The sequence below is a fragment of the Echinops telfairi genome, unplaced genomic scaffold (genome assembly GCF_000313985.2).
Source record: "Echinops telfairi isolate 266 unplaced genomic scaffold, ASM31398v2 ScPeMD7_18;HRSCAF=68, whole genome shotgun sequence".
Lineage (NCBI taxonomy): Eukaryota > Metazoa > Chordata > Mammalia > Afrosoricida > Tenrecidae > Echinops > Echinops telfairi.
Window position 1 is genome coordinate 91,918,720 of NW_022103915.1, and position 16,475 is coordinate 91,935,194.

Here is a 16,475-nt window from a genome sequence, read left to right on the forward strand (position 1 = left end):
TCTCTTTTTTAAACATCATTTTATTGATGGCTCAGGGCTTCCATTTTTAAAATTTCACTTTTACACAAACTTTTTGAACCCTCCTCATGAGCTGATAGGTTGAGTACAATAACACAACTAGTGACAGAGTGCTAAGATTCTCCACTATTGAGAAAGAAAATAAAATAACCGTTGATAGACCTTTGAACTGGAGGAGAAAGAGCTTTTCTTCAGCCAGTCACCATCATTAGGCTTCATTCTATTTGAGCCAATTCACATGAACATAGCCGCTCCACTTTGTGGCTGGTTTTACCTCCCTTGCATGCTCATTCTGGAACCGTCAGGGCGGCCAGGAGAACAGGGACATGCTGCTGCTCAGTAGAGGCTTGTGGAAGACACGCATCAACAGCAACACGCAATGTCCAGTGTAATATTTATAAACGATTTCAGTCACCAAGAACAAGAAGACAAGAATACAAGTATCCTTAAGAAAAGTTTGCAAAATGGGCAAATCTATAGCAACAATAAGTAGATTAGTAACTACCTAGAGACATGTCAGGAGGGGCCGAGGGGAAATATCAAAGTAACAACACTGAGTAAGAAAAGACAAGAGAAAATAAATAAATAAATAAATAAATAAATGAATAAATAAATAAAAAAGAAAAGAGAAGAAAATGTTCTGAAATCAATTGTGGTGATGACTGCACAACTCTTTTTAATATGAGTGAGCGATTACATTGTGAGTGACATGCCAATAAAACTAACAAAAATGGTTTATTTTTAAATTCATTAAAAAATTTTTTTTAAGATTGCAGAGAGGAAATATCTGGTACTTTTTATTTTAAAAAAGGAATGAAATTTGCACAAGTATCAATCTTCTCATCAACATAAATGCAAGGATGCTAAAGAAATGCCTTCAATGATTTGAAGGTCAAGGATTTTCAACCTAAAATTTCAAATTCGGCCAATGTATGAAGCAATCTGTGAAGAGACAAAAGAATCTTTTTCAAAATGTAAGGGCTTGAAAGCAACCTCCCTTCAGAAGTTTCTGAAAGGGATTCCATTGAGATGGGTGAATAAAGAAATAGGAAGATTTCAGATGCAGGAAGTCATCTCATGAAAAAATATGCAGATCCTTAAAAATATTTTATAAAGATAGGGCTTCTTTGTATGTTTCCGTAAATGTTATCTCTGGAAATAATGCAGGATGTCTATATGTCAAATTAATTGAATGAGAACTAAAGTGATGTTTTAATATTTAAGAAACTCTAAAGAAAAAAAGATTAGCTACATGAAAACTAGATATTTTGCAAATAGTTTGAGATATTTCTTTTGGGTTTTTTTTTAATAGTAACCAATAATCTGTGAGATATACAGGCTTATCATATTTCTATCAGTTTTCATGATTTCTATCAGATACCATGTCTATAATGCTTTAAGTTCCTCTAAGCCTTTCCTACATTTTTCATTAATTAGCAAACTAAGTTCTTGCATAAAACACCTCTTACACAAAAATTAGCTCTATTTTTTAAAGGAAAAAAGTCACAAAAACAGAAGACTGATTTACGCATGGAGTCACAAAATGACAACCAGTTATAAATACATGTTTTAAAGAAAAGGAATCTCAACACTTTCAATACTCCATTACTATTCAAGGGATTAAAAAATACAGTTCTATCTTTTTCTTAGAACGAATAAAGACTAACTTGAAGAATTACAGCTCTTCTAGATTTGTTTTTCCCCATAATTACTCAATTGTTCATTAGAATATATGTAAGTCCTCTATTGGAATCTTTGCACCAGCATTTCATCAATGGATTTAGCTACAAATGCCTGGCTATACAATTTCTTCCACAAAAGCAGTATATTTCTGATATTTATGTCTTTAAAATATCCTATAGTAAAATTAATATTTCTACACAGGAAAAGAAGGACCTATTTAGTCCCAGACAACTTGATAACATCTCTTTCAACTATAGTTATAATTATCATGTACGAACTTCCAAAGTAGAAGTTGTCAAGATTTAACATTAGCATTAATTTGTCATAACTGACGGTTACTAAAAAGATAATGGCAAAGCATCCATTTCTCCTAAGACAGCACGGATTGAAAGAGAAGTTTCTTCTTAATTCTTATTAATCTGTTCATTTTTAAATTAAATTGATTAGTAATTCATTTTCTTTCCTTTTGTTGGAAGGCTGTTATTATCACAGAGGTTCTCCAAAGTTACCAAGTTTGAGATCTTTAAGCAGCTCAATTACGTCTAGTGAATTCTAGTATAAATTTTACCACTTTGTGATATTGGTTTATGTTAAAAATCTTAATATCCAGATTCTTTCTATCTGGAAACGAAACTTGAAACACTGGGCATTTGCACGCTTCATTTCATGCATCAAAGGAAACACTATCAAGCTCTTAGCTGCACCGTTAGGATAAGAAGAATATTGCATATGCTGTATTCTTTTATGTCCTCCCTTTGATAATCTAAATGGTTTTTATTGATATGCATCTTCCCAGAAGAAAGAAAAAAACCAGTTCCTGTGATTTCCTTTAAAAGTATCTATTTCTTGACATCCCCTTGCAGAAAGGTCACAGGGAGGAGATGAGCCAGTCAGAGTGAAATGTAGCAACGATGAAACATACAACTTTCCTCTAGTTCCTAAATGCTTCCTCCCCTCACTATCATGATCCCAATTCTACCTTACAAATCCGGCTGGACTGGAGGATATGCACTGGTACAGATAGGAACTGACACAGGGAATCCAGGACAGATGATCCCTTCAGGACCAGTGGTGAGATTGGTGATACCGGGAGGGTAGAGGGAAAGTGGGGGAGAAAAAGAGAACCGATTACAAAGATCTACATATAACCTTCTCCATGGGGGATGGACAACAGAAAAGTGGGTGAAGGGAGACATCGGACAGTGTAAGACATGACAAAATAACAATAATTTATAAATTATCAAGGGTTCATGGGGGAGGGGGCAGCGTGGAAGGAGGGAAAAAATGAGGAGCAAATACCAGGGGCTCAAGTAGAAAGCAAATGTTTTGAGAATGATGAGGGAAACAAAAGTACAAAAGTGCTTGAAACAATCGATGTATGTGTGGATTGTGATAAGAGTTGTACAAGTCCCCAGTAAAATTATTTAATTTTTAAAAAGGGGGGAAAAAAGTGTTCCTAATGCTATCCATCACTAAACAATCAACTATACAACCACTTGAGGTGTTTTCCCTCAAGTAGTTCTTTTTAAGTTAAAAAAAATAATCTGTTTTCATAGACAAAAATATTTTTTTGATCAAGAAAACTTTAAAATTATCCAGATGATTCAGGTATTATTTAAATTAAAATTCTTTATTAGATTAAACATTCATTCGCATTATATTTTGAATGTAACGCTGAAGTAGCAATTTGGGGGACTAGTCAGTTTCATGATTGAAGTTTACAACTTCTGAAAAGAATTAACTTCACTAAGAATAGAAAAGTGAAATACAATGTCATTTGATAGATATCGATGCAGCAATCTTTCTTGTATGTTTAGACTTCAGGGAAATATTGGTTCCCATTCTCTATCTAAGAAGATATTTCTTCTGAATCAATAGTGGCTAACTGTATAAAAATCAATATTTATGAATATTAACTATATTCAAGTATATTCAATAGTAACTATATTCAAGTTATCTATCAATGAGAATGAGAAGATACTTGCTTAATATAAAATCATATCCATTAATTAACATTTATGGATATAAGAGTCCTCTCACCTAAATTTTCTGTTCAGAGAAATTTGCAGAGTGCCCAATGGCCACCAAACACTCTTAGTGATCTTCATATTTAATTCACACTTCTTCCACGAGCTCATGACCACCAATGCCTACAACTATGAGTCGGCTTCAAAAAGTACATGGAAAAGTAGAATTAAAACATGATGGAATTTTCCTATGAACTTTTGGAAGTTCCCTCGTACATGCCAAGTACGTAGTGGGCATTCAGAAAGTATTTATTAGAATAATGACGGCATGACCATCAGAAATCATCAAAAGAAACAGAAAAAGGAAAAAAGCTTAGTTAAATGCCATTTGACAATACTGAACGCCAAACTCTAACAAAAGTCTTATTTTTACATAGTTTAATGTAAAGGCACACTGGCAGTATCTTTTAGTATCTTCTATCTAAAATTAGACAAAATCACCTTTCAACAAATAGACTGCTAACAGTTGAAAATTATTTGAATTATTTCAATTATTTACTTTATATCCACAGTAAATTCTGAAAATGTAATTAATCAGTCTACATACCTTAACAAGTTTCAAAAGCTCATAAAGGTCCTCAACTTCATCCCCTTCACACTTGGTGTACACTCGTCCAGTATCCACACTCTTTCCTCTTATAGTTCGGCGGTAGAGAGGAAGAGCCATGGCTTCAGCATACAAGTCAATGGCATGATGACCCACCGTCTGGTACATGTAGCTATCCAGTTCATCTGTCCCAACTAAAACAATTCAGAGGGAAACAATCAGGAAAGTGGACTGAAGAAGAAAGTGGATTTGGAAATCTATCCAGGGTTTACTGGTTGGACAAGGTCCCACACAACACTTAAAAGCTCACCATACTTTAAAATGTTTCTGGAAAAGTGAAATTAAAAAAGATAAAGTATGGAATTTGTGTCTCAGCTCCATCAGGAGCAATGGCATTTTTGAACACAGTGACAGCAGCCATTTAGTCCATCCCCAAAGAACTGGGAGCCCTGGGATTTAACCATGTCCGTGCAGCCTTTCTTACATTATTAACTGAAGAGAAATGGGTGCCCTCTAAAGACATTTGTTTTAAGGCTTAAAACAAAAAGAAACCAGAAGGTATCAAATCCGGACAGTTAGTTGGGTGCTTTCCCATCAAAAGTCTCACAAAATTGCCTTTGTTTGATGAAAGGAATGAGCAGCAGCATTGTCAAGATGGAGCAGGACTCTAATGACGCTTTCCCAGGTGTTTTCCTGCTCAAATTTTGGCTTTCTCCTAAAGACCTTCTCTGATAAACAGATGTATCATTTTATGGACCTCCAGAAAGTCAACAAGCAAAACGCCTTGAGCCTCTGTGCTAAAACTGCCTTTTGCTTCGGACCAGTCCGCTTTAGCTTTGATTGGACTACTTCTACTTCTTGTTAGCCACGGGGTGGATTGTACTTGATCTTCAGGATCCTGCAGGAAAAAATGTCTTCGATCATCTGTTACAGTTATTCAAAGAAATGCTTCATGATCTTGATCATCCTTGCTTAAACTTTCCAGTGGAAGTTCTGCTCTTGTCTGCAGCTGCCCATTTGGGGCACTCATTGAGTGAAAATTTATTTATTTTGGAGGGGTTAGAATTGTGTAAAATAAACCAATGGATAAGTTGGTGGCGCTGGCTCTGGTTCCAGCTCTTAATCAATGTTGTTGTTGTCGTTGTGAGGTGCGGTCAGGTTGGTTCCATAGTGACCCTATGTAACAACAAAGGGAAACACCACCCGGTCCTGGGCCCTCCTCACAGTTGCGCGTATGTTTGAGCCCATTGCGGCAGCCATTGTGTTAATCCACCTCATCATGGGCCTTTCTTTCCCCACCCATCCACTTTACCAAGCATCATGTCCTTTTCCAAGGACTAGTCTCCTCCTAACACGTCCATCTTAATCAATGGTCCTGTTCCATTAAAAAAAGGAGCCCTGGTGATATAGTGGGGTCCACTTTGGGCTGCTAACCTCAAGGGCAGCAGTTCGATCCCACCAGGTGCGCTACAGGAGAAAGATGAGGCTTTCTACTCTTCAGATGTATAGTCTCGGCAACTCAAAGGGGGCAGTTCCTCTGTGTCCTGCATGGCCACTAGGAATTAGAATGAACTGGCTGGCAGTGATACATTTGGCCTGCTGCTGTTGCTTTCACATGCAACATCAGCTCATCGCTTCTAAAAATGAGTTATAAGTTTGTCATTGCTGAATTTGGGGGGAAATCTTTCCTATAAGCTTTTGGAAAAGCATCAATGATTTCACTACACTTCTATCCAAGCTGCACCATAAATTTGACATTTGCATTTGCTTCACTTTTAGCAGAATTTATGTTGCTCTAATTAAGGCTCTTTTCAAACGGCTATAGTTCTTAGTGCCTCAGACTCTTTCCTGTCCAAACATGTAATAGCAGTTTAGTATGAGTTCATTTTGTTACAAAGAATGTTTGCAATCTATGCAGGTTTTTACTAATTCATATTTCCCATGAACCTTTTGAGGAACCGTCATGTAACTTCTGCATTTGGGGAATGCAATACTATATAAGACTAGATTATTTGCGCATAGCTGCATCCAGTTCAAATCAGCTATATCTGTCTCTACTGCTAACTGCAGATGAAATCACACATAATGTGTTATAACGGTATATATGGACATTGGAAGAGTAATAAGTATGTCCAGGAAATTTTGATTTCATTAAACATTTTATTGTTGTCTTGGTGGCTCCTATCTAATTAATTGGACCCTGCAGAGTCGACTTGCTCTACGGTGTCTTCAAGGCGATGACCTTTTGGAAGCAGGTGACAATACCTGTCTTTCAATGTGCATTTGGGGAGTTTGAATTTCCGACCTTTCAGCTAGCAGAGAATTTTGGCTACATAAACATCATTTCAGAAGCTTCAAGGTTGTTTTTGATGTTGTAGCCATTAGGTGCCATCAAGTCAATTTCAATTCATCGTGATACCATGTGCCACCCTCACAGATCATCGCTGTCTCGGCTCATTGTCGCCACGGTGTCAGACCGGCCTGTTCATGGTCTTCCTCATTCATGCTCGCCCTTGACTTTACAATGTCTGATGCCCTCCTCCAGGGACCAGGCCCCCCTACGAACATCTCCAGAGACCTTGAGTTGAAGCCTCACTATCCTCACTTTTAAAGGCCAGTCTGGCTATACTTCATCCAACACAGGGTTCTTCTGGAAGTCGGTGCCATATCTACTATTCTTTGCCAACGCCATAATTCAAAGGCACCAATTCCCTGGTCCTCTTTTGTCATAATTCAGCTTTCCCATGAATGAGGCAAGTAATTTATTTTCCTAGTAATAAAAGTAGGGAGCTGCTGGTGTACTGAGTTATGCAGTGGGCTCCTAACCACAAGATCAACAGCTCAAATCCACCAGCCACTGGCTCAGAGAAAGATGAGGCTTTCTACTCCCATAAACAATTAGTCTCAGACACCCACAGGGGCAGTTCTATTCTGTCCTATACAGTTGCTGTGAATTGGAACTGACTCAATAGCAGTGGGTCTGGTTTGAGTTCTAAGAGTGACTTATTTGATTTTTAATACTTTAAACAGGTTTTTGGCAGCACTTTTGAAAAATACATCATTTGATTTCTTGACTGCTGCTTCCATGGACACTGATTGTAGATTCAAGTAAAACAAAATCCACGAAAATGCCAACCTTGTCTCCATTTATAATGATGTTTCATGGTCCGGTTGTGGAGATCTTTGTCTTCTTTACACTGATATGCAGTCCATACTGATAGCTGAGCCATTGAGATCCCTCAGCAAGTGCTTCGAGTCCTTATCACTGTCAGAAAACAAGGCTGTCTTCCTTTACTCCAGATGTCAAATCCTCACATACTCCAGCCTCTTTGATTATTTTCTGACCATCCGGATTGGATAAATAAGGTGAGAGGATACAGCCCTGGTAAACACCTTTTGTTCTTATACATGACTGCCTATTAGTCTGTGTACAGGATCTACACGATTAAGTTTTCTAGAATTCCCATTTTTAACAATGCTGAGTGCCTAAAGCCAATCAGTAAGACACACATACACATCTTTCTGGTATTCTCTGCTCACAGCAAAATCAATCCAATATCAGCAATGATACTTTTCATTGCACATCTTCTGCATCCATCTTGAATTTTTGGATATTCCCTAACTATGTACTACTCAAGCTGTTTTTGAATTATCTTTAGCAAAATTTACCTTGTTTAGAACTTTCTACATTCTGTAAAATGATCACAAATATGGAGCTTTTACAATTGGTTGGGCAGATTTCCAAATTTCTTGCCCCAAGTGAGCACCTACAGTGAGTGATGCTTCAGCTTGCGGAAACATTTTAATTGGTAACCCATTAGTTTCAAAATCCTTGTTTACACCTAGCCCCTTCAGTGTGGTTTAGGCTTCTTCCTTCAATACCATTGGGTTTTGACCATAGGGTACCTCTTGAAATGGTTGAATATTGACCAATTCTTTTTGTTAGTGTGACATTTTGTATTCCTTCCATCATCTTTTGATGCTTCCTACATCACTAAGTGTTTTGCCAACAGAATTCTTCAATATTACAACTAGAAGCTTGATTTTTTTTTTTCTTCAGTTCTCTAAGCTTGAGAAATGCTTACCATGTTCTATCTCTTTGGTTTTCTAATACAGGTCTTTGGACATCTCATTACATTACTTTGTCTTCTTGGGGTGTCCTTGGAAATTTTCTGCTTAGCTCTTTTACTTCACAATTTCTTCCTTTTGCTTTGGTTTCTCTACGTTTCAGAGATTCCTGTAGCATACATTTTGGCTTTTCTTGTCTTTTTAATGTACAATATTGTCTTCGTGTACAATATTCTTGCCCCCCACTTTTCAGGTATTCAAGCATTAGCGTTCATTATGCCAAATCTATTCTTGAAATGGCCTCTAAATTCAGGTGGGACACACTCAAGATGGTGTTTGGGGTCCCATGGACTCATTTTCACTTTCAACCACTTCAACTTCAACCTGCATATGAGTGACTGATGAAAATATTTCACAGTCAGCCGCTGGTCTTGTTCAGGCTGATTGTATTGATCTTTCCCAACAGATACAGTAAATTCTAGAGATGTACACTCCATCTGGAGAGCTCTCCGTGACAGTCACCACTTACGATGGTTTTTAAAAGATATTTGTACTGAATAATGAGTCATTGGTCTTTCCAACTTCGATTGTGTGTCTCCAATCATCTCGATCTCCAAGGCAATATTTTCCAATCACAAATTCTTTTTCTGCTTCCACCTGTCGCAGGCTGGTCCTCGATGTTTACCAGGCCATCTGGATTGCACGGGTGATCAATTCAGACTGCAGGAATTTATAGAATTCCTCAGTTTTGCCACCTTTGGCTATAGCTTTCAGTGCAATCCTCATACTTAATAGTCTTCCTTGTAGAAATATAGATATTATCCTATCACTGTCAGCATGGCAGTGATGTTGTTGGGTGCCATGAAGTTGGTTCCAAATCATTGTGACCTGAGGCACGTTTGACAAAACGCTGCCCGGTCCCGTGCCATCATTACAATGTGTATGTTCAAGCCCATCATTTCGCCCACTGTGCCAAGCTATCAGGTCGAGGGCCTTCCTATTGTTTGCTGCCCCTCTTCTTTACCAAGCATGATGTTCTTCTCCAAGGATTGGTCTCTGCTGATAACATGTCCAAAGGACTTCAGGTAAATCTTGAAATATTCTTGACAATGAAAGGGACACTAGTCCTCTTCAACTTGCCACCACCAGCATATTAGCCATATTATTTACTCATTCAAAATGGTCAAAGCCAGTCCATGTCCTCGCATTTATGCCTAGGATATCAATTTTTATGCAAACCAGTTCAGTCTTGACAACTTCCAGTTTTCTTGGATTCATGATGCACACATTCCATGTTCCGATTACTGAGGAGTGCTTGTGGTAGTTTCTTCTCATCTTGAGGCAGCAAGAGAAAGTGTGGAACGGTTTGCTCCATCAAGTCATTAGTTCCGCTCTGTTCTGAGGAGGTAGTTCTTCCCCATTCATAACACGAGTCCTTCCGACCAGAGGGGCTCATCTTCTGGCACTATTATCAGACAACGGTCAATGTTCCCGTTACACGTAAGGTTTCCACTGCCCCCACCCACCTTTTTCCCCCAGAATCACATTGCCAGATCCTATTCCTTGTCTTAGTCTGGAAGCTCTACTGAAATGTTTCTACTGTGGGCAACCCTGGTGGTTTTTAAAATACCAGTGGCATGGCTCCCAGCACCACAGAAACACACATGCCACCACGGGACGGCACCCTGACAGAGGAGTGGTGGAAGAAGTCGTCTAGATTTACAGAAAAAGGAATTTCTGAATTAAATATCTACTTATTTAATAAATGGCAAATATTTGTAAAAAGCAAATATATTTTATATTCAGTAATTCAACAAAACATAGTGATTAGTGGTTGCTGTCGAGGTGACTTTGGCTCAGAGCAACACCGTAAATATCATGGTAGAGCAGCACCTCTGACTGTGATCTAGCAATTCCATTTCTAAGGAAAAAAAGCATGAGTAGACATAATTTAAAAAGATGTACATCACAGCACTAGTTTACCAGCCGTAAAACTATAATACAAACCACCACCAACAACATCCCCACAGCCACTGAGTCGACACTGACTCGGTGTCCCTGCAGAATAGAGCAGAACTGCTCCTTAGATTTTCTGAGACTAGAAATCTTCACCAGGGCAGGCAAGCCTCATCTTTCTCCCAGAGAGGACAGTGGATATGAACCGCTAACCTGGGAGTTAGCAGCCAAATGCTTAATCTACAGCGCCCCTAGGGTTCATCTAAAGAAACCACAGTATAGTCACCTTATAAAATGGAATGCTTGCTACAACTTTGAAGACAAATGTTCTAAAGAATACAAATCCCTTAGATATTAATAGTTATGAAATGAAATAAGTTTGTAAAACATGGAAGTGGATTACTAACATTATCTAATTCCATTTAAATAATGCTAAAAAGTATCTTTACTCTAGCTCTTCCTCTGCTTTTAAAATGTCCCAATAAGGGGAGAGAGTACGAATGCTCAAATCTACCTATCCACAATTTTCCTTCCTGAAATATGTTTCATAGGAATTGTGTTCCAAGGAAGACATCTGAAAAATGCTTAATGACATGGAAAAATATTCACATCATACTATGTTTTTATAAAAGGTTACAAAGCAACGTATTTGAAATGTATGTATGTATGCATGTATATATGCCAAGCAAGTCCACTGAATGTGAATATTCCTCACAAAGAGAATGATAAATACTACAGTATAGGAGCTCAAGCTCTTTAATAGTATAGGAGCTTTTCTATAGTATAGGAGCCCTTCAGTGATCTCAACCTCACAAGCTCAACCTCACAGTCTGAGGTTGTCAAACACAAGGCTTTTGTACAACAGAATGCCATCTGTGTGCTCACAGTACGTTGATAAACCTGTCCACTCCTCTTCCAGTAGAAAGTACAGATACAGCCAAAATTACCTAAAATACTTTCAACCTTTCCTTATCTTAAAATAGACTGAATCTTAAAATGTATTCTTTTAAAAGAATATTGACAGTATCAAATCAATATAGTTTAAGAACTTAGAGCTTCTTAGCAAAAAAATCTCCTGATTAAAACATTTTATTGGCATCAAAACAGAGAGGGCAAGTTTTCTTTAAGGCTCTGGAATCTTAAACACAATGTCACTCTTACCAATGGAAGTTACACGGCTAGAATGGTATGGGACCCAATGAAAACAAAAACTCCACTGGTGACTGAAGCATCTCAATTAACATACCAAAAAAGTTCCTAATATAAATTTAAAGAGACAGTTTATGAATTTTATAAGTTCATATTATCCTCAATGAGGTGAATAATGTCTCCGCCAAGCTTCCCACTTAAGTCCTAATGTGAATTTATTCCAAACAGCTTTGGTCTGTGCTTGAATCCACACTCAATGCTTGAGGAAGGAGCACACAAGAGATCCAACCATGCATTGCATTAGGTAAATGCAATGTGTTGAAAAGCAAGTAGGTTGCTTTGCAGTCTAAGGTGTGCCTGACTCAAGCCACGTTATTTTCAATCACTTCTCATGCACGTGCAAGTGGGATATAGAATAAGGAAGACAGAAGAATCGATGCATTTGCATTCTGGTGCTAGTGAAGAATATTAGAAGCACCATGGACTGCCGAAAGAACAAACAAATCTGTCTTGCAAGAAGTGTTATGTAACCAAGGATGGTGAGACTTTGTCTCATGTACTTTGGGTGTGTTCTCCGGAGAGACCAAACAGTGTGCTTGGTAAAGGCAAGGGGCAGTGAAAAAGAAAAAGGCCTTCCATGAGACGGATTCACACAGTGGTTGCAATGATGGGCTCAAAAGCCCAAAATTAGGAGGATGCCTCAGACTGGATGGTGTTGTTCTGTTATACACAGGGTCACCGCGAGTCGGCACCAACTCGATGGACCTGACAATCGCGCCCTGCACTACAGTCATCTCGATCAGTCATTTCTCATTAAAATTCCCTTTGCCAACCAATCATTAAGAAACATCAGTTTCCTCTCCATTGACCAACCCATAGCCATCCATTCTCTTCTAGTAGACTGATTGTTTCAACAGATTTTTCTTGAGAATATTCTAATTCCATTTACTACCAATTTTTTTCTCACTAACAATAATCTAAAAAGAGGCTCTATTCTACTGTGAGATACAATTTAAAGACATATTTTGCTTATCATCTTAGCCCCCTGCCAGTGAGCCAGGAGCACATGGTATAAAAGCTGGAAGAAGTCCTAAGAAGGGAATCTATAATCACAGAATACAAGTAATATGTACTATAAAAACATTAGAGGTTTAAGTATCAAGACCCCTCCAGGTAGAAAGCTTAAAAACACACTTGCCTCACTGGCCAAAAGAGGGATCTCTGCTTTGCTCACAAAACATAAACCTGAAAGGAGATTCTGCTTTTACTTTTATAAAATTGAAAGTACGAGTCGCAGCTCTGCAAGGCTGTTCAAGCTGTTTTACTTTGGACAAACTGACAAAACCCTGAGTCTGTATTCTTGCCAAAGAAAGGAAAGTTAATGTTCTTTTAAGAGCTATTGAGGGTTAACGCATACATAAGTAAAAATATAGTACAGACCCTAGCATCTAGTAGGTGCTAACTATATATTAGTGGTTTGGTGGGTTTTTTTTTGGGGGGGGGGTGATTTTGCTTTCACATACTGCATTTTACAGGTGCATCAAAAACTTCAAGAAAAATTTGAATTAAAAATATAGCAGATTTTTCCCACATTTTATACTATCTGCATGAAATGATAAAATTAGAGTTTAAGTCATTTAGGAAATTCTCCCATCATTGCATAAGCTTACCTTGATTTTCAGCTGGTCTTAAATTTGCTAAAGCAACAATCTGGTGCCCAGCGGCAACGCACTGCATCATATTATAACAGCTGTCCTTCCCGCCGCTAAACAAACAAACAAACAAACATTATTCAACATAGCTGCACTAAATATAAAAATAATTCCACAGCCTTCCAGACCACTTGAGGGATTGCTTTGTAGTTTGAAGTAGGATAACTTTTCGATTTGTAATAGAGGCTTTACTTAATGCACAACACACAAATATACTCTTACCTTACTGGTTTTACTTCATATATACAGAAATATATGAAAATTATCTCATTTTACATTCCAGTTAAACACTTATACACACACTCGATATATGAGTAAGTAGGAAACCATTTATTGTGGGCAACTAAGTGTTTTCACTAATTAAAGTGATCTAACAACTAAGTGTTTTCACTAATTAAAGTGATCTAACAACTAAGTGTTTTCACTAATTAAAGTGATCTAACAACTAAGTGTTTTCACTAATTAACGGACCAAATGAAAGATGGGACATTCAATGTACTGACACGTTGATGTATTTTGTGGATTTTGTTTCTGTAGAAATCTAATGAAATAAAAAATCCTTACACCTGGACCAAGAAAGCACGTCATGAAAGTGGGGAAGAGACTGAAGCTGTCGTGGATTCCGTTTTAGTGGGATCCACAGTTAACAGGCATGGAAGCAGCAGACAAGAAAACCAGTGGCAGACTGCGTCGGGCACATCTGCTCCTCGGGATTTCTGTACAGTGTTAAAGAGCAAAGAATGCACTCGGGACTAGGATGCCACTGACCCGTGCCAAGGGTTGGTCGTTGCTTCATCAGCATGGGAAAACGGGATGGTGAAGACAAAAGACCGAAGAAAAATTAATAAGGACTGGCCAGCACTTAGAAGGTTTCCAGGCTTTGTAAAACACAAGGTCAGCAAACATGGAGGAAGCCCCTTGACGAGGCAGACTGACCCTGCTGTGATGAGCTCTAACAAAGTAGGGACTGTGAGAATGACCGGGGACTGGGCAATGTTCTCTTCTGCTCTGCCCAGGATCGTGGTGAGTCAGAGCCAATTCAAGGGCACCTAACAACATCGAGCTAAAGATATGTAAGAATTTCACTTTCACACACACACACACACACACACACACACACACACACACACACACACACACACACACACACCATCTCTCATTTTAGTCTGCAAATAGATTCACTGTATTGAAGTTCAAGTTTAGTGCATATATGTATGTCTTGGCTTATGCAGTCATACTTACAGCATATCTCAGCATTTTTACAGGTTTTATAGAATAGCAAGAATTCTAACATATCGTTTCCTGTTTAATCATGATATTAGCATTGTAAATAAGTACATTTTATTATCTCTCATATGCTCATGAAGAAAAGGAGCTGCAGGAAGTTGTTGACCCAAGTCACAGATACAGAAGAAATTCAGCTGAAGAACTCAAACTTGGATACACTTTCTTCAACTCTGGGACAATTTCAAATTGCACCCCAAGCCTGGGTCCCAATTAGACATTGTTGTTAGTTATTGCCAGGTCTCACTAAAGGCCATCGCCTACGTCATAGGTCAGTGCCATCCTTGTGGTCCTTGCAATGTTTGAGTCCATGATATGGCTATTGTGCAGTGCCGTCATTGAGTGGCCCTTCCTTCGGGGGCTGATCTGCCAGCACAAAGTGGACAATAGCAGTTCACAAGGCCTGTCTCCCTGAAGCCTGCTGAAACCTGTCCTCCCTGGGCAGTCTAGAAGGTATTTGAAATACCTGTCCCATGCCTTCTAGCATCATTAAGCACTACAAGTTACAAGCATATACTTCTCCCATAATCTTCTTGTAACATGTATAATTCAGACATTGTTACCAGAGCTATTAAATCATTTGTTTCTCCTTATAGACTTCATTATAGACTTAGGAAATTGAACAACAAAAATTTGCTCCTAATCCTGCTTCTCTGGCATAATGCTGCCAGTTCCTTTTCCACTATCTATGCTAGTCTAATGTGGAGTTTTTTCAAATAATAATTTAAACATATGATCTCTCACCCACTCATAGCAGCTTAAAATGATCCCTAAAACCCCACCTTGCCATTTACTTAGTGTCATTGACCTTACCATTCAGTCATCTTGCTAACAATCATGTGCCAAGGTAAATGTTGTTGGCAAAGAACAAACGCACAAGCGTATGAGTTGAGAAGCTGAACTTCGAGCCCACAACAGAAACCGAGCAGGTGAGAGACACATTGTTTCTGACGGCTGTGGAGTCCGGGCCAACTCATGGAGACCCTGCGTGCGTCCGAGTCCAAGCGGGCTCTGTGCGTTGTCCAGGGCAGCCTTTTAAGAAGTGAGTGACCAGGTCTTTCTTCTAAGGCAGCTCAGGCGAAAGCAAACCTCCAATCTGGTGGTGAACAGCTGAGTATGCTAACCATCGGCGGCACCTGGGTTCCCAGAACCGAACATTCTCCTTTCATCTCAAAAAAAAAAAGACCTATGCAGAAGTGACTGGAAAGGCAGTGAGACAATTGTAGATGTAAGAAAAACACTTCAAACATTGACTGATACTGGATAGTGTCCCTCATTGGTGCTATGGTTAACTGGCCCATGATCTAGCGGAAAGGTCATAGGTTTGAGTCAACTCATCGGGAAAAAAATTTTTTTTTTCTTTAAGAAATGAAAAAAGAGAAGAAGAAAAAAGAAATGATAAAAGAGAGCAGCTTAGGAGTATTTGTTTCCAAAGTTTTCTAGGGCTAGGAACTCCACAAGGAAGTGGCTGAAGCAGGAGTGATATAGCTAACTATTGTGTCAGTATTTATCTAAGTCATCCACCTGTAGAGGGGTTGGCAGCAAAAACATTTGGACAATATCTCAACCCTCGTGACTCCGAGGTTCTCAAGCTGAAGCAGGAGAGGCTGTGTCCCCACAACACAGTCCAGTTGAGGCTACTTTCTCTCTTTTCAGAAAGATCTGTCTGTCCTATCTTTGCAGTGTGTTTAAAACAATACAATATAAAATAAAGGCTAAAGGGCAATATGAGCTTCAAACCAGTTGAAATGATACCAGACAGTAGAGCAAAGCACTTGTTCAACTTCAGGAAAACTTTCGTCACATCACCTGCTAGCCTGCTTGTAATTGAAAAGCCTAACCGAACTGGTCAGTTATTCTACTATGTGTTTGGGACAAGGTCAAGTGTGAGGACACAAAAGAGGAGGAAGGATGCCCTAAAGGGGCCATGCTGCTTCAATGGCAATAGTCTCACCTACCACAAGAGAGACCTAGATTGATTTCCCAGTCAATACACCTCAAATGCAGCCGCTATCCTCTCCCAGTCAAGGC

General features: G+C 38.7%; 1 protein-coding gene across 1 annotated transcript in view; it reads right to left on the reverse strand.

Moving 5' to 3' along the window:
* Positions 1 to 16,475, reverse strand: part of DPH6 (diphthamine biosynthesis 6) — a 175,354-nt gene that overhangs the window by 154,179 nt on the left and 4,700 nt on the right. Inside the window, exons 2-3 of the mRNA XM_004712684.2 lie at positions 13,119 to 13,213; positions 4,276 to 4,469 (exon numbers count right to left, since the gene is read on the reverse strand). Of these exons, the coding sequence (XP_004712741.1) occupies positions 4,276 to 4,469; positions 13,119 to 13,213 (289 nt within the window). The remainder of the gene's footprint in view (positions 1 to 4,275; positions 4,470 to 13,118; positions 13,214 to 16,475) is intronic.